Source organism: Gorilla gorilla, chromosome 12, assembly GCF_029281585.2.
Source record: "Gorilla gorilla gorilla isolate KB3781 chromosome 12, NHGRI_mGorGor1-v2.1_pri, whole genome shotgun sequence".
In the NCBI taxonomy this organism is placed as follows: Eukaryota; Metazoa; Chordata; class Mammalia; order Primates; family Hominidae; genus Gorilla; species Gorilla gorilla.
Window position 1 is genome coordinate 96,018,478 of NC_073236.2, and position 17,293 is coordinate 96,035,770.

A 17,293-nucleotide genomic window follows, 5' to 3' on the forward strand; every position below is an offset into this window, starting at 1 on the left:
CTTTTTCTTTTTTTTTTTTTTTGTGAGACAGTCTTGCTCTGTCGCCCAGGCTGGAGTGCAGTGGCATGATCACGGCTCACTGCAGCCTCGACCTCATGGGCTCAAGAGATTCTAGTGCCTCAGCCTCCAGAGGAGCTGGGACTACAGGCGTGTGGCACCATGCCTGGCTAATTTTTGTATTTTTAGTAGAGATGGGTTTTTGCCATGCTGCCCAGGCTGGTCTCAAACTCCTGGCCTCAAATGATCCACCTGCCCTGGCCTCCCAAAGTGCTTGGATTACAGGCGTAAGCCACTGCACCCAGCCACAGGTCTGTTTCCTAAACCATTTTTCATTTCCAGCTCAGGCCTTCCCTAACTCCCAATGCTGAACTTAATCTCTCTCTTTCTGTGCAAAGTTCACAGCACTCTCTAAACTTTCATCACTTTCAACCCTAGTTCAAGGTTATCTGTGTATAAAGCTGCTCTTCCGTAAGCAAATTTTAAGTTCACTGTGGGCAGGGACTATTTCTGGTCCTTTTGTATTCCCCACAGAGTCCAGCCAGCCCCTGGGATACAATAAAATAGCTTAGTAAGTATTGCTGAATAAATGAAAAAAAATGGAAAGCCATTTTATTAGCACTTCTACATATCTACCCTTATTATCCTAATACTTAAGAGTATCATTTCCATTACTAACACCTTTCCTCTCTTTAATATGGAATGTGTATATGTAGAGATTGTGTATTAAGAATTCTACGGGTTTAACAAAGTCCTGCATTTTTTTTTCTTATCGTGGAGATTAGACTGGTTAAAGTTTTGGAAAACTCCTGAATTAAACTTCTTGCAAAGTTTACTCTTCTTGTAAAGAGTAGCTTCTTTGCTGTTCATTGGGCTTGGCTCCTGAAAAGGACTTGGTTTCACCTTGATGTTTCCTTGAAGACAATGCTCTAAATCTCTGCCAGAAGGATCGTCAGTGAACAACGCAAATCCAGACTGCGCTGGTTTCCTCATTCCTGTGTCCTGGTTCAAAGTATTCAAAAATTCTTCCACTGTGGTAGATGCATCAAAACCAACTACCTAGACAGAAATAACAAAGCAGTTCTCTTAATAAGAAATATATAGTTTCAAACTGAGATTTTAAGGATGAAACAGAGCATACTTGATGCATGATTAATGATAACATATTTTTCTAGGTGCTTCAACTTTTTTTCCCAAAGCTCCTCTGGAGAAAATTAACAAGGTTACCTCAGAAATTAGCTTGCTGAAGAACTCAAAAATCTCAGCTTCAGCCAACAGACATGAATCCAAAATAGAATGATCAGTTGACAGCTATAAATATTTTGCAAAGATATTATGCTTACCCATTAGAAGCAAACCAAGAACTATAGTACAATAGGCAATCTTTAATCATATGGAAAATAAACAAGAAATATGTTTAAATAAATGAACACTTTTATGTATTTAATGTTTGTTTCTTTAATAGGCAGTTAAGTATCTGAATTCTGTGATAAAAGGCATATGGCTACAAAGACTAATTGCTAGTTTGGGAACATGTTTGCTTCAATTAATAAGCAGGCATCTAGATCTGAGAACTGGAAGGGCCCAGTGAAGTTTTCCCAGATAATTTCTGAGATTTGGAGATTTTAAAAGAGACTAAAATTGTACACACCCAGTATCAGTAATTATTTCCACACCTAGGAGGTGTACTGATGGGAAAAAGCCCCAACCGAAGTGTTTTTTATTTTTCTGTCCATCAGAATCATAATGGCAGTGAAGCCCATCCCTTATTTGGTTCAATATGGATTTGTTATTAGTGTGAATCCTTTATAGCAAAACTGTTTCAAAACTCAGCTGTTCTGATAGTAAATCTAATATATTTGCATGTTTGTCACTGCCAGGTGCTGACAAAAGTAAGCAGAGAAGTCTCTGTTCCCTATAACAGAGGTTGTACATAGGATTGTCGGCTAAGCATATTTTCATCAGGTAACCTACCTGGTATATCCCATTCATGAAGTGCACAGGTATACTAAAGGGCAAAGAATGGTGATAAGGGTTTCGGAGAAGAGTTGAAAGAATTTCCATCCTTGAGGGTCTTGCTTCTCTGTCACCATTTTGTTGCGTTCTTTCTACACAACGCTGGCAGTAAATGGCATATTTTCCAAATTCTGTCCTGTAATACAAAACTTAAGATAAAATCTAAGAATAAATTTAATTGACAACCTAATATGTGCAACCATTAAGAAAGCATCCATGTACATTATCACAATGTATTAGGCTAATTTTGACAGTAACTTTTTTTGAATGATAATACTAAACTGCTGTAACTTTCCTCAAATTCCAACTTCTTTATTTTTGTAACTGCCTCACTCAAACCTTCCCACAAAGCATTCTTCATCTTTACTGTATTATTATAGTCACAAGCTGAGTTTAAAATTACCAGTCACAAGTCAATATAAAGTGATTTAATATTAACAAATATAAAGAAAGCAACTGCATGAAGAATAGTACAGAGTAACTTATAAAAACATGTTACAGCAGAATTCTCTTCTGAAGAACATGGTGGTTAATGCTTGACCACTAAACAAGGTAAAAAAAAAAAAAATGTCTTCAGGCCAGGCATGGTGGCTCATGCCTGTAATCCCAGCACTTTGGGAGGCTGAAGTGGGCAGATAACCTGAGGTCAAGAGTTCAAGACCAACCTGGTCAACATGGTGAAAACCTGTCTCTATTGAAAACACAAAAAATTAGCCAGGGGGTGGTGGTGCACGCTTGTAGTCCCAGCTACTTGGGAGGTTGAGGCAGGAGAATCACTTGGACCTTGGAGGTGGAGGTTGCAGTGAGCCAAGAACAGGCCACTGCACTCCAACCTAGGTGACAGAGCGAGACCCTGCCTCAAAAAAAAAAAATATTCAAACAAAAATAAAAATATGTTTTCTTTCTTTATTCTATAAAAAACACTGCATTTGTGAAAAAATGTTAAGCATTAGAAAAACTCGTTAGAATAAATAAATGTAAAAAGTTGGATAGAAATCTTATTTGTCCTTGTTTGTTATACATAAATTTTACTGCTTATTCAAGCAGATTGATAACACCTGTCAAATATGTTTGTATTCAAGTGCCCTGTAGGCAGATCCTTGGTCTTGGGGCTCCTCAGTGACTGCAACTGAAATTACCTGACCTTGGTCACAGACGACCTTGATCACAGAGGCCCCAAAATGTATTATGAACTGTAGAATATTTTCCTATTGCTTCCAAGTTGGGTTTGTTTATTTGTTTGTTTCTTTTACTGTGTTTGCTTTAGTCCAAGAGTTTAAGCAACCTGACACAAACCTCTTGGTGGACAAAATGACCCTGGATAAGCCTTGGCTGAGTGACCTGGGTCCCAATGTAAGAAAGCCATTCTGGAAGTTGAACTTTAAAAGTGTTTTTCAAAGGAGTAACAATTCTGAAGTAATTCAAATACATACAATTAGAAAAGGAGGGAAGACCATGGGGGAAATTTTTCACATAAAAAAATTCAATGTGCAGAGAAATAGTAAAAGGGAAAACTAAGGAAACAAAATAGTTGCTTTTATTGAATGAACACCCACTAATGGTAAGTCATTCATACTTGAAATGCAAATACACTTTTCATTTAAAAATATTCTCTGTCAGTTTTTCAAGTATTTATTGCAATCTTCCCTAAGAGATTTAACATAACAAAGGAAATATTTTCCTAGCTCCACATCAATGATAACCAAAGGCTTCCTGTACCAATATTTGTTTCATACATTCTTCTGAAAATGTACCTGGCAGATCGTTAAATACTTATGATTTATCGTAGACTTTCAGAGACCACATAAACAGTTCAGCTGGCTAGTATTCTGCACACCTGGAATCTGCATTCCTCTTTAGATGAAGCCTGAGGAGCCACAGGAAAGGATGATGGGGAAGGAAGAGCCCAACGCAGAGTGCCAAGAGCTGCCAGCCCTGGGCAGAGAGAAGCACCATAGGTTAGATACCACGTGCCAGTCAGAGATCCACATCTGAGTGAGTGCAATGGGCTGATGACACTCTCTCTTAACCCAAAAACATTTTGCTTCTTTCACATATGCATGATCTGTTTACAGCATTTATCATAGGTTAAAAACAAAAAACTCTACATTGGGTCAGATCTACGATCCATCTAGTTGTGTGTATGGTTATCTACAACTGAGGAACCAAGGCACAAGCAGACAAGGTGCTCCTTTTTGACATTAAACTCAAAGATTAGGAACATTGTTTCTTTTTTTTTCACTTATGTATTTACTCATTCCTTGAAATACAAGTAATAGTTTTGAGAAACGCAGATTGCAAAACAGTAGAAAACACATGCCCTAAATCAAAACCAATCTACCTACACATACGTATGTATCTACATACCTAAATAAGGGACAAGTATAAAAATATTAACAGAGGTTATCTTTAGGTAGCAGCAATATATGTGATTTTTATTTTTCCTTTGCTCTGTTCTGTATTCTCCTTTCTATATTTTTTCAAGGAAGTATAAAACATGTTACAGCAGAATTCTCTTCTGAAGAACATGGTGGTTAATGCTCAACCACTAAACAAGGTAAAAAAAGTCTTCAAACAACAAAAAAAATTTTTTAATTTCTTTATCCTATAAAACACTGCATTTGTTAAAAAATGTTAAGCATTAGACAAACTCATTAGAGTAAATAAATGTAAAAGTAGGATAGAGATCTCATTTGCCCTTGTTTGTTATATATAATTTTTCAGTCATTTTTAAAATGTTATATTAAAAAAGTTGGATAGAGATCTTATTTGCCCTTGTTTGCTATATATAATTTTCAGCCATTTTTAAAACGTTATATTAAAAAAGAGGGAGAAATAGGCATTGTCCCTGCCCTTAAGGAGCCTACAGCCTAGTAGGAGACAGTTATATATTTAAACAGTAAATTATAATACAACATGGTAATACCACGTATTAACTATTTAAAGCATAACCAATGGAAGGAATGACTAACTTCTTGTGGAGTCAGGGAAGGGATCACAGGGAATATGTTGCTTGGGCTGGACTATAAAGTCTACGGAAGGGAAGGAAGCGGAGGGATCCAGGTAACAGGAATACCATCAGGTGCATGGTGGAGAATATTGCAAAGGTGGAGTGTGTTTGAAGGATGGGGCGCATTTATTCATTCACTGTCTGCTGGAGGCAGGAAGTGGGGAAAGAGGGGGCCAGTGGAGCCAGATGACAAAGTGTTCCTGATGCAGATGAAGCTTCAGCTTCAGATTCCCTCTTGGGCACAGGTCTGGGAAAGGCTTATTAACTGTGTTTACATGGTCATATGATTTCTAAAATGTGCAAAAGTCATCCATTTTCAAGTCTTTGTCTTAAAGAGCATTTCCCAAACCGTATAAGCTTCAGTCTCACAAAATCTGGATTCAACCCTGAGAGTCCTATATGCTAAGGTAAGAAATTTCTGACTTATCCTGTGGCTAACAGGCAGTCAATACACAAAGATAAAAACAGGTGTTCATTGAAGAGTAAACACAGATGACTACCAAACACCTGAAAAATATATTCAACTGCACTAATAAAGAAACACATCCTGAGTCAATAGTGAAATATTATTTTTTGCCCGGTAAGAATTTAAAATATACTGAATGTTGTTGAAGATATAGGAAAATTCTAAAAATGAATTCAAAGAAATTCGCTGGACCTGTCCACAAGATTTAGGTTCCTGGTGGACGCGGTGGCTCACGCCTGTAATCCCAGTACTTTGGGAGGCCAGAGTGGGTGGATCACCTGAGATCAGGAGTTCGAGGCCAGCCTGACCAACATGGTGAAACCCCATCTCTACTAAAAATGCAAAATTAGCCAGGAGTGTTGGCACATGCCTGTAATCTCAGCTACTTGGGAGGCTGAGGCAGGAGAATTGCTTGAACCAGGGAGGCGGAGGTTGCAGTGAGCCAAGATTGTGCCATTGCACTCCAGCCTGGGCAACAAGAGCGAAACTCCATCTCATTTAGGTTCAAAGATGTCTACTGCAGAGGTATTTATTATAGGAAAAAATATAGAAATGTATAGTACTTAATGTTAACATGACCATTAAAGTTTTGAAGAATGTCTAAGGATATAGGGGAAACGATTATTTTCTATAGTTTAAAAAAGTAGTATGCACACTGTAACTCCAGCAATATAAAAAACTGTGAGTGTACACACACCAACATACACACATTTATATATAAACATATAAATAAACCAAAAAGGTAGACATCAAAATATTAATACCTATTTTTCCTTCTGCACTTTTTGTATTCTCTAAATGTCTATGCTGAATGTGTATCATTCTTACAATCAGAAAAAAAAATCACTTTAAATTGCATGTATATGTATCAATATTAATATCTACCTGCAATGGTCCTGGTTGATTCTGTGGCTGTCTTCGTCTTGTCTGTTTAATAAGCTGACAGCAAATTTCATTCTGCAGCTCAGGATGTGTCAGGCAGATTTGCAAAGCACTCTGGGCTAAAGATATGTGGTAATCAATTGCAGGAGAGTCAACTGCAGCATTTATAAAAAGCTGGCAGGTCTGAATTAAACAAAAAAAGATATATTCAAGGTGAGGAGTGATTAGATTTATTCTGCATGAATTATATCGATTATCTTTTCAGCAGTAGTTTTTGTTTAAAATGATGGAAAAGGATATATTATGATAACACTAATCAAAAGAAATCTGGAATCGCCACAATAATAGCAGACAAAGCAGATTTCAGAGCAAGGAATTCTGCCAGAGATAAAGAGGGTCATTTTATAATGATAAAGGGGTCAGTTCATCTAGAAGACATAACAATCCTAAACATCTACATACTTAATAACGGAGCTTCAGAATACATGTGAATCTCATCCAGCATATTTTTCATTTTAGTCATTGCACTTTTCATCTCTAAAAATTCAATTTGGGCCTTTTTAATATCTTCTCTTACTCTTCTTAAAATGCTCATGCTTTCCTTTACCTTCCTGAACATGTGAAGTGTGGTGGCCAATCTCCAAAGTGGTCCTCCGTGATCTCCACATCCTGACATTCAGATCCATAGGTAATTCCCTCCTGTATTCTACCAGGGTTGGTCTGTGTGACTGGTAGCATGTGGCATGCCATTTCTAAGATTAGCTTATAAAAAACAATGCACTTCCATCTTGGTCACTCTCTCTCTTTCCCCGTTAGATCATTTCCTCTGGGGAAGGCAGCTGCCATGTCTTGAGCAGTCACTTGGAGAGGCCCATGTAGCGAGGTACTGAGGCTTCTTTGCCAACAGCCACGTGAGAGAGTTTGGAATCCTCCAGCCCCATTCCAATCTTCAGATGCCTGCTACCCCCGCTGACAGCTTGAAGGTACCGCCAGGAGACTATGAGTCAGAACTACCCAGCTAAACTGCTTCTAGATTCCTGACCCTTCAAAACTGTGTGAAATAGCAAATGTTGTAAGTCACTAAGTGTTGGGGAAATTTTAAATGTAACAGTAGACAACAGATACACAGAAATGTCCTTATCTACCATCACCTGCATCATTTCTAGATATGTTTCTATGATTACTTTTTCTTACCCATTGTATTGTCATACTTGATCCGATTCTCTGTATGCCTGGTGATCTTTGACTGGATGCAGATGTTGTGAATGTTATACTCTTGGGCACTGGACTTTTTGGTATGCTTTAAACATTTTTTAGATTTGCTCTGGGATGACAGTTAAATTACTTGGAAATGGTTCGGTCCTTCCAAGGTCTCTTTTAAGTTTCTTAGGGTGGACCAAAACAGCCTTACATTTAGGACTATCTGGGCCCCATTCCAGAGGCAATCACCTTCTGTGCACTCTATTTGATGTCCAGTGTATCAAAGATTTTTCCATTCTAGAAGATGGGAAAACTATTTCCAGCTCTGTGTGAGCTGGAATTTTTTTGCCTGTGTCTTTCTGTCCTCAGCCTCAGGTACTTTCCTCACATACACACATGCTTATCAGTTCTCAGATGAAAACACGAATCTCTGGAGCTCTCCCTCCCTCCCTCTCTTTAGCTCTCTCCTCTCAGCCCTGTGATTTTTTTATTTATTTATTTTTTAGATGGAGTCTTGCTCTGTTGCCCAGGCTGGAGAACAGAGCTCAGCGCAACTTCTGCCTCCTGGGTTCAAGTGATTCTCCGGCCTCAGCCTCCCAAGTAGTGAGATTACAGGCACCAACCACCACACCTCGCTAATTTTTTTATTTTTAGTAGAGACAGGGTTTCCCCCTGTTGGCCAGGCTGGTCTTGAACTCCTGATCTCAGGTGATACACCCACCTCAGCCTCCCAAAGTGCTGGGGTTACAGGGTGAGCCACCGCGCCCGATCAGCCCTGTGAAGTCTAACTACCTTGGCCTTCTCAAATTCTGAACTCTGTCTCCGTGACTCAGGAAGACTGCCAGGCTCTATTTGGGTGCTCCCTCTCTGCCCAGCAGTCTTGAATCTCTCCAGACAGTAAGCTGCAGCAATCACAGGGCGTATGTAATTAGTTTTCCGAAGAATCTGTCCTACACCGCCTACATTCAACATCTGAAAACCACTGGCAGGGCAAATCCAGTCCCTGCGGCTCCATCATGGCCCAAAGTAGTTCTTCCTCTTTATCTTCTAACTAGTTGTTGCTTGCACATATAAAAGCGTTTGTTTTTTGTACCTCTCACTATCTTATCAAAATCTCTTTTTGTTTGTAGTAGTTTTTTAGTTTGTTCTTTTGGGTTTTCTGGGTATACAAATATACCATCTGTAAATATTTTCATTTATTGCCTAATAACATTGGTTCGTTCCCTAACAGAATGTTAAATAATAATAATAACAACAAACTTTATATAATTTATACTTTAACTGAAAAATTTAAAAAATAATGGGGCATATCTTTGTCTTTTTCTCACTTTAGTGGAAATGTTTCTAAAATTTCTCCATAAAGCATGATGCTTGCTTTTAGCTAAAACAGGAATATTTTATCATGTTGAAGTATCTATGTATTGCTATTCTATAAATGTTAAATTTGTCAAATGCCTTTTTGGCATCTACAGATATGATTATCTCCCTAATAATAAGTAATATTAATGGATATCCTAATACTTAGCCATCCTTGATTTCCTAGAATAAATCCCTTTCAGTCATAATTTAATATTTTCTAACATTAAAAAAGTTATCGACACATAATAGCTGCATATATTATTGGAGTATATGAATTTTTTGATACATGCCTGCAACATGTAATAATCAAATCAAGGGAATTGGGATACCCACTACCTCTAATATTTGTAATTTCTTTGTGTTGGGAACATTCCAAATCTTCTAAGTATTTTGAAATATACTCTAAGTTCTTGTCAGCTGTAGTTGCCCTACTGTGCTGTTGAACACTAGAACTTATTCTTCTTATATAAATGTATTTTTGTACTCATTAACCAACCTCCTTTCATCCCTCCACCCCCTACTACCCAGCCTCTGGTAACCACCATTCTATTTTACCATCTACCTCTATGAGATCCACTTTTTTAGCTCCCACCTATGAGTGAAAACATGAGATATTTGTCTTTCTGTGCTTGGCTTATTTTACTTAACATAATGTTCTCCAGTTCCATCTATGTTGTTGCAAATGACAGGGCTTTGTTTTTCATAATGGCTGAATAATATTCCACTGTGTATATATACTACCTTTTTTTTTTTTTTTTTTTCTGAGACAGTGTCTTGCTCTGTCACCCAGGCTGGAGTGCAGTGGCACACTCTCGGCTCACTACAACCTCCACCTCCCAGGTTCAAGCGATTCTTGTGCCTCAGCCTCCCTAGTAGCTGGGATTACAGGAATGCACCACCACGCCCAGTTAATTTTTGTATTTTTAGTAGAGATGCGGTTTCCCCATGTTGGCCAGGCTGGTCTCAAACTCCTGGCCTCAAGTGATCTGGCTGCCTTGGCCTCCCAAAGTGCTGGGATTACAGGCCTGAGCCACTGGCCCGGCCCATAATTATCCATTCATCTACTGATGAACACTTAGGTTGATTCCATATATCGGTTCTTGTGAACAGTGCTATAATAAATATAGGAATGCCGATATCTCTTCAATATACTGACTTCCTTTCATTTGGATTTACTCCCAGTGAGACTGCTGGATCACACGGTAGTTCTATTTTTAGTTTTTTGAGGAACCTCCATACTGTTTTTCAAAGTTGCTGTACTAATTTACATTCCCACCAATGGTGTATGAGTTTTCCTCTTTCTCTGCATCCTTGACAGCATTCGTTATTTTCTGCCTTTTCGATAACAGCCATTTTAACTGGGGTGAGATGATATTTCATTATGATGCTGATTTGCATTTCCCTGATGATTAGGGATGCTTAGCATTTATTCATATACTTGTTGGCCATTTGTATGTCTTCTTTTGAGAAATGTCTATTGAGATCTTTTGCCCATTTTAAAATTGGATTATTTGTTTTTTGCTATTGAGTTGAATGATTTAATATTCTTTAAATGATGCTGGATTCTGATTGCTAATATTCTATTATTCTTGTACAATCTTTGCTGCATTCTCATATGAAAGCAATACTTATTTAACAAAGAGAATATAGTGATATAATGACTGAGGATTGCTTCAAAATAATCCAAAGTTAGGGTGCAGTGGGAAATGGGAGAATAAAACAAAATTGGTCATGTGTTGATGACTGTAGATCTGAAAGATGAGTACTTTAGGCCTCATTGTAATATTATCTCTACTCATATATGTTGGAAATTGTCCCAAGTAAAAAGTAAAAGAAAAAATTGAATTTAGAAAAGTTCCTTCTTTTTCTATGCTTTGGGACAATTTAAACAGCATTGAAATTATCTACACGTAAAGTTTGGTAAACTCCTCTGTTTAGATTTTCATTTTCCTGTGGAATCAATTTTGGTCATTTATATTTTCTTATAAAATTGACCACATCATCTAGATTTTCAAATATACTTGTATAGTCTTTCTTGCTTTAGGTATTGGTGTACTCTACAGGTGGGTATCTTTAAACATTCCATTATAGAAATTTTAAAAATGTATAAAAGTAGAGAGAACAGCATAATAATCACCTATGTACCCATCACCCAGTGTCAATAATTATCAGCATTTTTCCAAACTTCACCACCTCCCCACCTCTACTTTTTTCTCCTCTGGAGTATTTTAATGTATATCATATTACTTTACCAATAAATACTTCAGGCTGGATCTCCAGTTGATAAAGATTTTCTTCTATAGCCATCCATGGCCCCACAATTAACAATAATTCCATAATATCTAATAAACAAATAGATTTTTTGAGATGGGAGAAACTTAGGCAAGACAAAGCCAAAAGAAAGAGATGGAGCTCTAAGAGACTAGGGAAAAATGAAGTACCAAGATCCTGGTGTAGAGTCCAGACTTGGAAACACAGAAGGTCCACCGTTATCTGAGGCTGGAGGAGTGGAGGAGAAAGGGTTGTCTATTAAGTGGAGGGCTTTTTTTTTTTTTTTTTTTTTTTTTTTGAGACGGAGTCTTGCTCTGCTGCCCAGGATGGAGTGCACTGGTGCGATCTCGGCTCAGTGCAACCTCCACTTCCTAGGTTCAAGTGATTCTCCTGCCTCAGTCTCCCAAGTAGCTGGTACTATAGGCACATGCCATCACACTCGGCTAATTTTTGTATTTTTTAAGTAGAGACAGGGTTTCATGGTGTTAGCCAGGATGGTCTCGATCTCCTGACCTCATGATCTGCCCGCCTCGGCCTTCCAAAGTGCTGGGATTACAGGCGTGAGCCACTGCGCCCGGCTGCAAGGGGAGGGCTTTGAGGTGGTCATGTCATGTCTGATGTCCTCTAATTTTCTCAGTGAAATAGAAAGTAAGTTTCTCTGCTGTATTCTTAAGTAGAGAGTTTGAGGGGGATGTGACCAAAGACAAGCACAAGGCAGAAAGTTGGCTGTGAGAGAGGAAGACCCTGAATTTATATTGTCGTCAGACTACATGGCTGTTTGATGCTCTGCAGCATTGCACATCTGGTTATACTGGCAGCAGAAAACATAGCACTGATCTAGGTTGGGATCTGGCTGAAGAGTGCATGGAATTATGGGTCCCAAGGAACTACGAGAATTAATAGGAACAAACCAGACTAGATAAGGAAGGAAGAAAAGCCAGGACGCAGTTATCATGATCTTAAAAAAAGCTAATGGTTCAAAACAAAGGTCTTAGAGATGAAGAAAAAATGGAAGAGTAAAAAAATATAAGAGCTTGTAGGCTAGGATTCTGGTTAAAGAAAGAGATGTTCGAATTGAAGCTTTTAGATGTGACGTACTTGTGAGGAATGGTGAAGTCAGGTGTGGACATGGAAAATGGGATGATGAGACCAGAGGTGAAGCTTACTGGAATTTAGAAGGTCAAAAATCTTAAAATCATGGCATTGGTGAGTGAAGTGATAACAGTCATTTGCAAGATTTCAGGTAGAGAATGTGAGTTGGGAGCTAAAATTCTTAGATAATTTTTTTTTTTTTGAGACTTCATTTCACTCTTGTTGCCCAGGCTGGAGTGCAGTGGCGTGATCTCAGCTCACTGCAACCTCCATCTCCTGGGTTCAAGCAATTCTCCTGCCTCAGCCTCCCAAGTAGCTGGGATTACAGGTATGCGCCTCCATGCCCATTTAATTTTGTGTTTTTAGTAGAGATGGGGTTGCACCATGTTGGCCAGGCTGGTCTTGAACTCCTGACCTTAGGTGATCCACCCTCCTCGGCCTCCCAAAGTGCTGGGATTACAGGAGTAAGCCACCACACTTGGCCCTTAAAGAAATCTGAAGAGTTACCGGAAGGTAACTGATGATAGGGATAGAAGGATAAAGAGTGCGAAGTTGCATGGCAAGTTTTGAGTGATCAGGGATTTCTAATAGAGATTGAGGAATAAGAAACTGAGAGTAACACTAGAGAGGAGAGAGAGTGCTGACCCCTCTCCCAGTGCTGTGCCTGGTGTGATGTGGAAAATTAGAGGTTAAAGGGGAAATGATTCATCTGATACCAAGTATTTCACATTGCCCAAACCATACATATTAATAGTTTATTTCAGTAAATCCCAAATCCTCACTAAGAAAGCATATTAAATTCACCTAATTTTATTTCAATGATATTCTTAATAATAAACACATTTTGAATTTTCTTGGAGTAAAATTTTGTAACCCAAAATGTTATTTTTAATTTTTTTCCAATTATTTAACAACATATAAGTATTTTACCTTAAATCATTTAACAACATATAAGTATTTTACTTTAAATCATTTAACAACATATAAATATTTTACCTTAAATAATTTAATAGCTTCTGTCTGCAGGGCTTCGGAAGGTAGAGTTGTCAGAGGGGAAATGATTCCTTCTTTACTGTGACACAAAGTGGGGTGTCTCCATATCTGAGAGGCTAAATGCAGAATAAAATATGAACAGAAAACTGAATAAACCACTTATTGTGGCCTCTTATTAAATTAATCCTTTAGACATTAGCTCATTCAGGCTTGGCTCACAACTTTAAGTCACAAAGGTCAGAAAAAAACTCTTTGGCAACATTATTTTATTTTGGTAGCCAGGCCATTGGGATTCTCATGTTACTGTTTTTTGTGTTGTGTGTTTTTTTTTTTAATTTTAAAAATTTCCATAGGTTTTTGGGGAATAGGTGGTATGTGGTTACATGAGTAAGTTCTTTAGTGATTTGTGAGATTTTGGTGCACCCATCACCCAAGCAGTATATACTAAAACTGATTTGCCTCACCCCCTTCCCACCCTTTCCCTGAGTCCCCAAAGTCTATTGTGTCCTTCTTATGCCTTTGCATCCTCACAGTTTAGCTCCCATTTATGAGTGAGACATGTTCCCGTTTTGGATAATCTAGAAGAGTTGGGTCCTAATTTACTAGGCTGCAATAAGTCTACCAGGGCACTATCATGTTGCTTAAATGTGTTAAAGATTGGTGACCTAGGTAGGGGGCATGACTATATATGAGAAAGAGCTGGGGAAAGATCTAGAACTTCTCTAGAGAGGAGAAGCCAAAGTAGAAAGAGATATAAAGATAAAGAGGAACTTGAAGGCATTCCTAAAATCAACATTTATTAAATTCCTGTGTTGGACACAGCAAACAAAATGTGGTCTCTCTTAGTATATAAAGCATAGGATAGAATCTAGACTCTCAGTGGGGGAACCTTAGCCATAAAAATTCATTTCAGGCCAGGCACAGTGGCTCATGCATGTAATGCCAGCACTTTGGGAGGCTGAGGTGGGTGGATTACTTGAGCTCAGGAGTTCGAGACCAGCCTGTGCAACATGAAGAAACCCCATCTCTGCCAATGATACGAAAATTAGTCGGGCATGGTGGTGCATGCCTGTGGTCCCAGCTCCTCAGGAGGCTGAGGCAGGAGGATTGCTTGAGCCCAGGAGGCAGAGGTTGCAGCGAGCTGAGATCATGCCACTGCACTCCAGCCTGGGTGACAGAGTGAGACTCCGTCTCAAAAACAAAACAAAAACGTAATTTCAATGCAAAACTACAAATGCTATAAATCTTTTGGCTTCCCTGGGCCACACTGGAAGAAGAATTGTCTTGGGCCACACATAAAATATATAAACACTAATGATAGCTGATGAGCTTAAAAACAAAAAACTCACAAAGAAATTTTGTAATGTTTTAAGAAAGTTCATGAATTTGTGTTGGGCCACATTCAAAGCCATCTGGGGCCACAGGCCACCTGTGGGTTGCAGGTTGGCCAAGCTTGCTATAAAAGAATTAAGTGACAAAACGCATTAGGACATAATTTTAACATTGATGAAGCACCTTTTATGAGCCAGATGCTGAGCTGCAGAGGGCTGGCTGGGGGATCTCCTAAGGCTAGGTGGGGTTTCATTATGTTGGTGAGGACTGCCAAAGAAGGTGGCATTCCAAGCAGAGAAGCAGTGGAAGCAAAGGCAGAGGGAGGTGACCTGACACAGCCTAATGAGGAATGATGGTGTCCCTGCAGCCAAAGAGCCACAGACAGAATTCTCTCCCATGATGAGCAAAGGCAATGAAAAGGTGGGTATATTTCAGGGAAACAGGAACCCATTAAGTGAAAACTCCATTAGACTAAGTGGGTTGAGGTCCATTTCATTAACCATAAAGCTTTATTTATATGTTTATGAACTTACAAGGCTCCCCATCTATATTTAGCAATTTGCAAACCAGTTGTTCAAATTCAGATCCAACGTTTACATTGTTGCTTCCAGCTGCAACAGTCAGATGATAAAGCCAAGTGTCCTTAAAACCAGAACATATTAATTAAATGTTAAGACACAGTTTTGATTACTTAAAGAAAAAAAAACAACTTGCAAAAACAGTAGAAAACTTTGAGATGGAAATGAACCACTTGCTTTAATTTTTAAATAATAATGAAAAGCCATTTATTCAAACAATTCTGAGGCATGCTCACTTGAACTGTGTTTATATTACCTTTTCCCATTATTTACATTTTTCTTATTTTCTTCAGATGCATTTTAGAAAAGCATGACAAAATTAAGAAGAGTAACACATGTTAAGAGACTAAATACAACCAGCTGATATTCTTTTACAAAATAAATAAATTGTATTAAATTAAAAATCTGGCTCCCAGAGTGATACAAACAGAATATTTTGGAAATCCAGAAAATTTAAAGAAAACAAAATACCCATCTTATCCCATTCACCAAAGATTCCTGGTCTTTTTTTCTCTATGAAAATATATATGTAGATTAAATTTTTACATAGTTGAATTATTCTAAAAGTAGAGGATAATTTCTGAATTTTAGTAATATAGTACAAGCACTCCCTTGTTGCTAGAAATTCTTTATAAACAAGTTTTAATGGCTGCAGGATATTCTACTACACATATGGACATACCATATTTATTTAATCAATTTCTTATTGCTGAACATTATGATGGTTACTAACTTCTCACTGATAAAAAATACTGTGACAGCTATCATCTGTTAACTGAAAAGGAAATATTATATTTTCCATCTTTTAAACACTTCAAAAATAAAATTATTTTAAAAAGAGTATTGTAGGCCAGGCACGGTGGCTCATGCCTGTAATCCCAGCACTTTGAGAGGCCAAGCCGGGTGGATCACCTGAGGTCAGGGATTTGAGACCAGCCTGGCCAACATGGTGAAACACCATCTCTACTAAAAATACAAAAATTAGCCGGGCATGGTGTTGCATGCCTGTAGTCCCAGCTGTTCGGGAGGCTGAGGCAGAAGAATCTCTTGAACCCGGGAGGTGGAGGTTGCAGTGAGCTGAGATCACGCCACTGCACTCCAGCCTGGGCAACAGAGTGAAACTCTGTTTAAAAAAAAAAAAAAAAAAGAGTATTGTGTTGAACAAACTATACATAAATTTTTGGCTACATTTACTAACATTTTCTTTTTCTTTCTTTTTTTTTTTTTTTTTTTTGAGACAGAGTCTTGCTCTGTTACCCAGGCTGGAGTGCAATGGCGCGATCTCGATTCACTGCAACCTCCGCCTCCAGGTTCAAGTGATTCTCCTGCCTCAGCCTCCCAAGTAGCTGGGATTACAGGCACCTGTCACCACGTCCAGCTACTTTTTGTATTTTTGGTAGAGATGGAGTTTCACCACGTTGGCCAGGCTGGTCTCGAACTCCTGACCTCAGGTGATCCACCTGCCTCGGCCTCCCAAAGTGCTGGGATTACAGGCGTGAGACACTGCGCCTGGCCAACATTTTCTTAGTATATATTTTTTGAAATAGAATTATGAGTCATTACTAGGGCACGAAAACTTTTAGGAACTCTTGAAACATATTTTCAAAGTACTTTCCAAAGCATTTACACTAATTTCTATTCTCACCAGTGGTGTATAGGAGTGCTTCCCTCCTCATAGCTTCACTAGCATAATTTTTTAAATCTTTGATAATCTCAGAGACAATAAAAGCTTTATCATTTTTAAATGTGCGTATCTTTGATTACAGATGAGCGTAAGCATTCATTAGCCATTAAATTCCTCAGTAAGTTGTTCATCAGGCCCTCTTTCCATTTTTCTATTAGAAACATAGTCCTTTTCAAATCAAATGAGAAGTAGCAGAGGCAAGTGTTCAGGAACACAGGCTCTGTGGTTAGAGATAGGGGTCTAATATCAACTCTGCCTCTTGCCAGATGTGTGACCACAGGAAAGTGCTTCAGTCTTTCCATCTATAAATGGGAATAAGGTCACCTCCCACAGAGGGTAATTGGAAGGATGAAGAAGAGATATACTTAGCACTTGGCCTGATACATGTGCTCAAAAACAATGATCAATAGTAA

General features: G+C 38.4%; 1 protein-coding gene across 1 annotated transcript in view; it reads right to left on the minus strand.

Moving 5' to 3' along the window:
- PLEKHH2 (pleckstrin homology, MyTH4 and FERM domain containing H2) overlaps positions 1-17,293 on the minus strand; it is a 131,990-nt gene that overhangs the window by 23,118 nt on the left and 91,579 nt on the right. The window contains exons 18-23 of the mRNA XM_019021569.4: positions 15,152-15,260; positions 13,290-13,402; positions 6,375-6,554; positions 3,851-3,948; positions 1,972-2,149; positions 901-1,056 (exon numbers count right to left, since the gene is read on the minus strand). Of these exons, the coding sequence (XP_018877114.4) occupies positions 901-1,056; positions 1,972-2,149; positions 3,851-3,948; positions 6,375-6,554; positions 13,290-13,402; positions 15,152-15,260 (834 nt within the window). The remainder of the gene's footprint in view (positions 1-900; positions 1,057-1,971; positions 2,150-3,850; positions 3,949-6,374; positions 6,555-13,289; positions 13,403-15,151; positions 15,261-17,293) is intronic.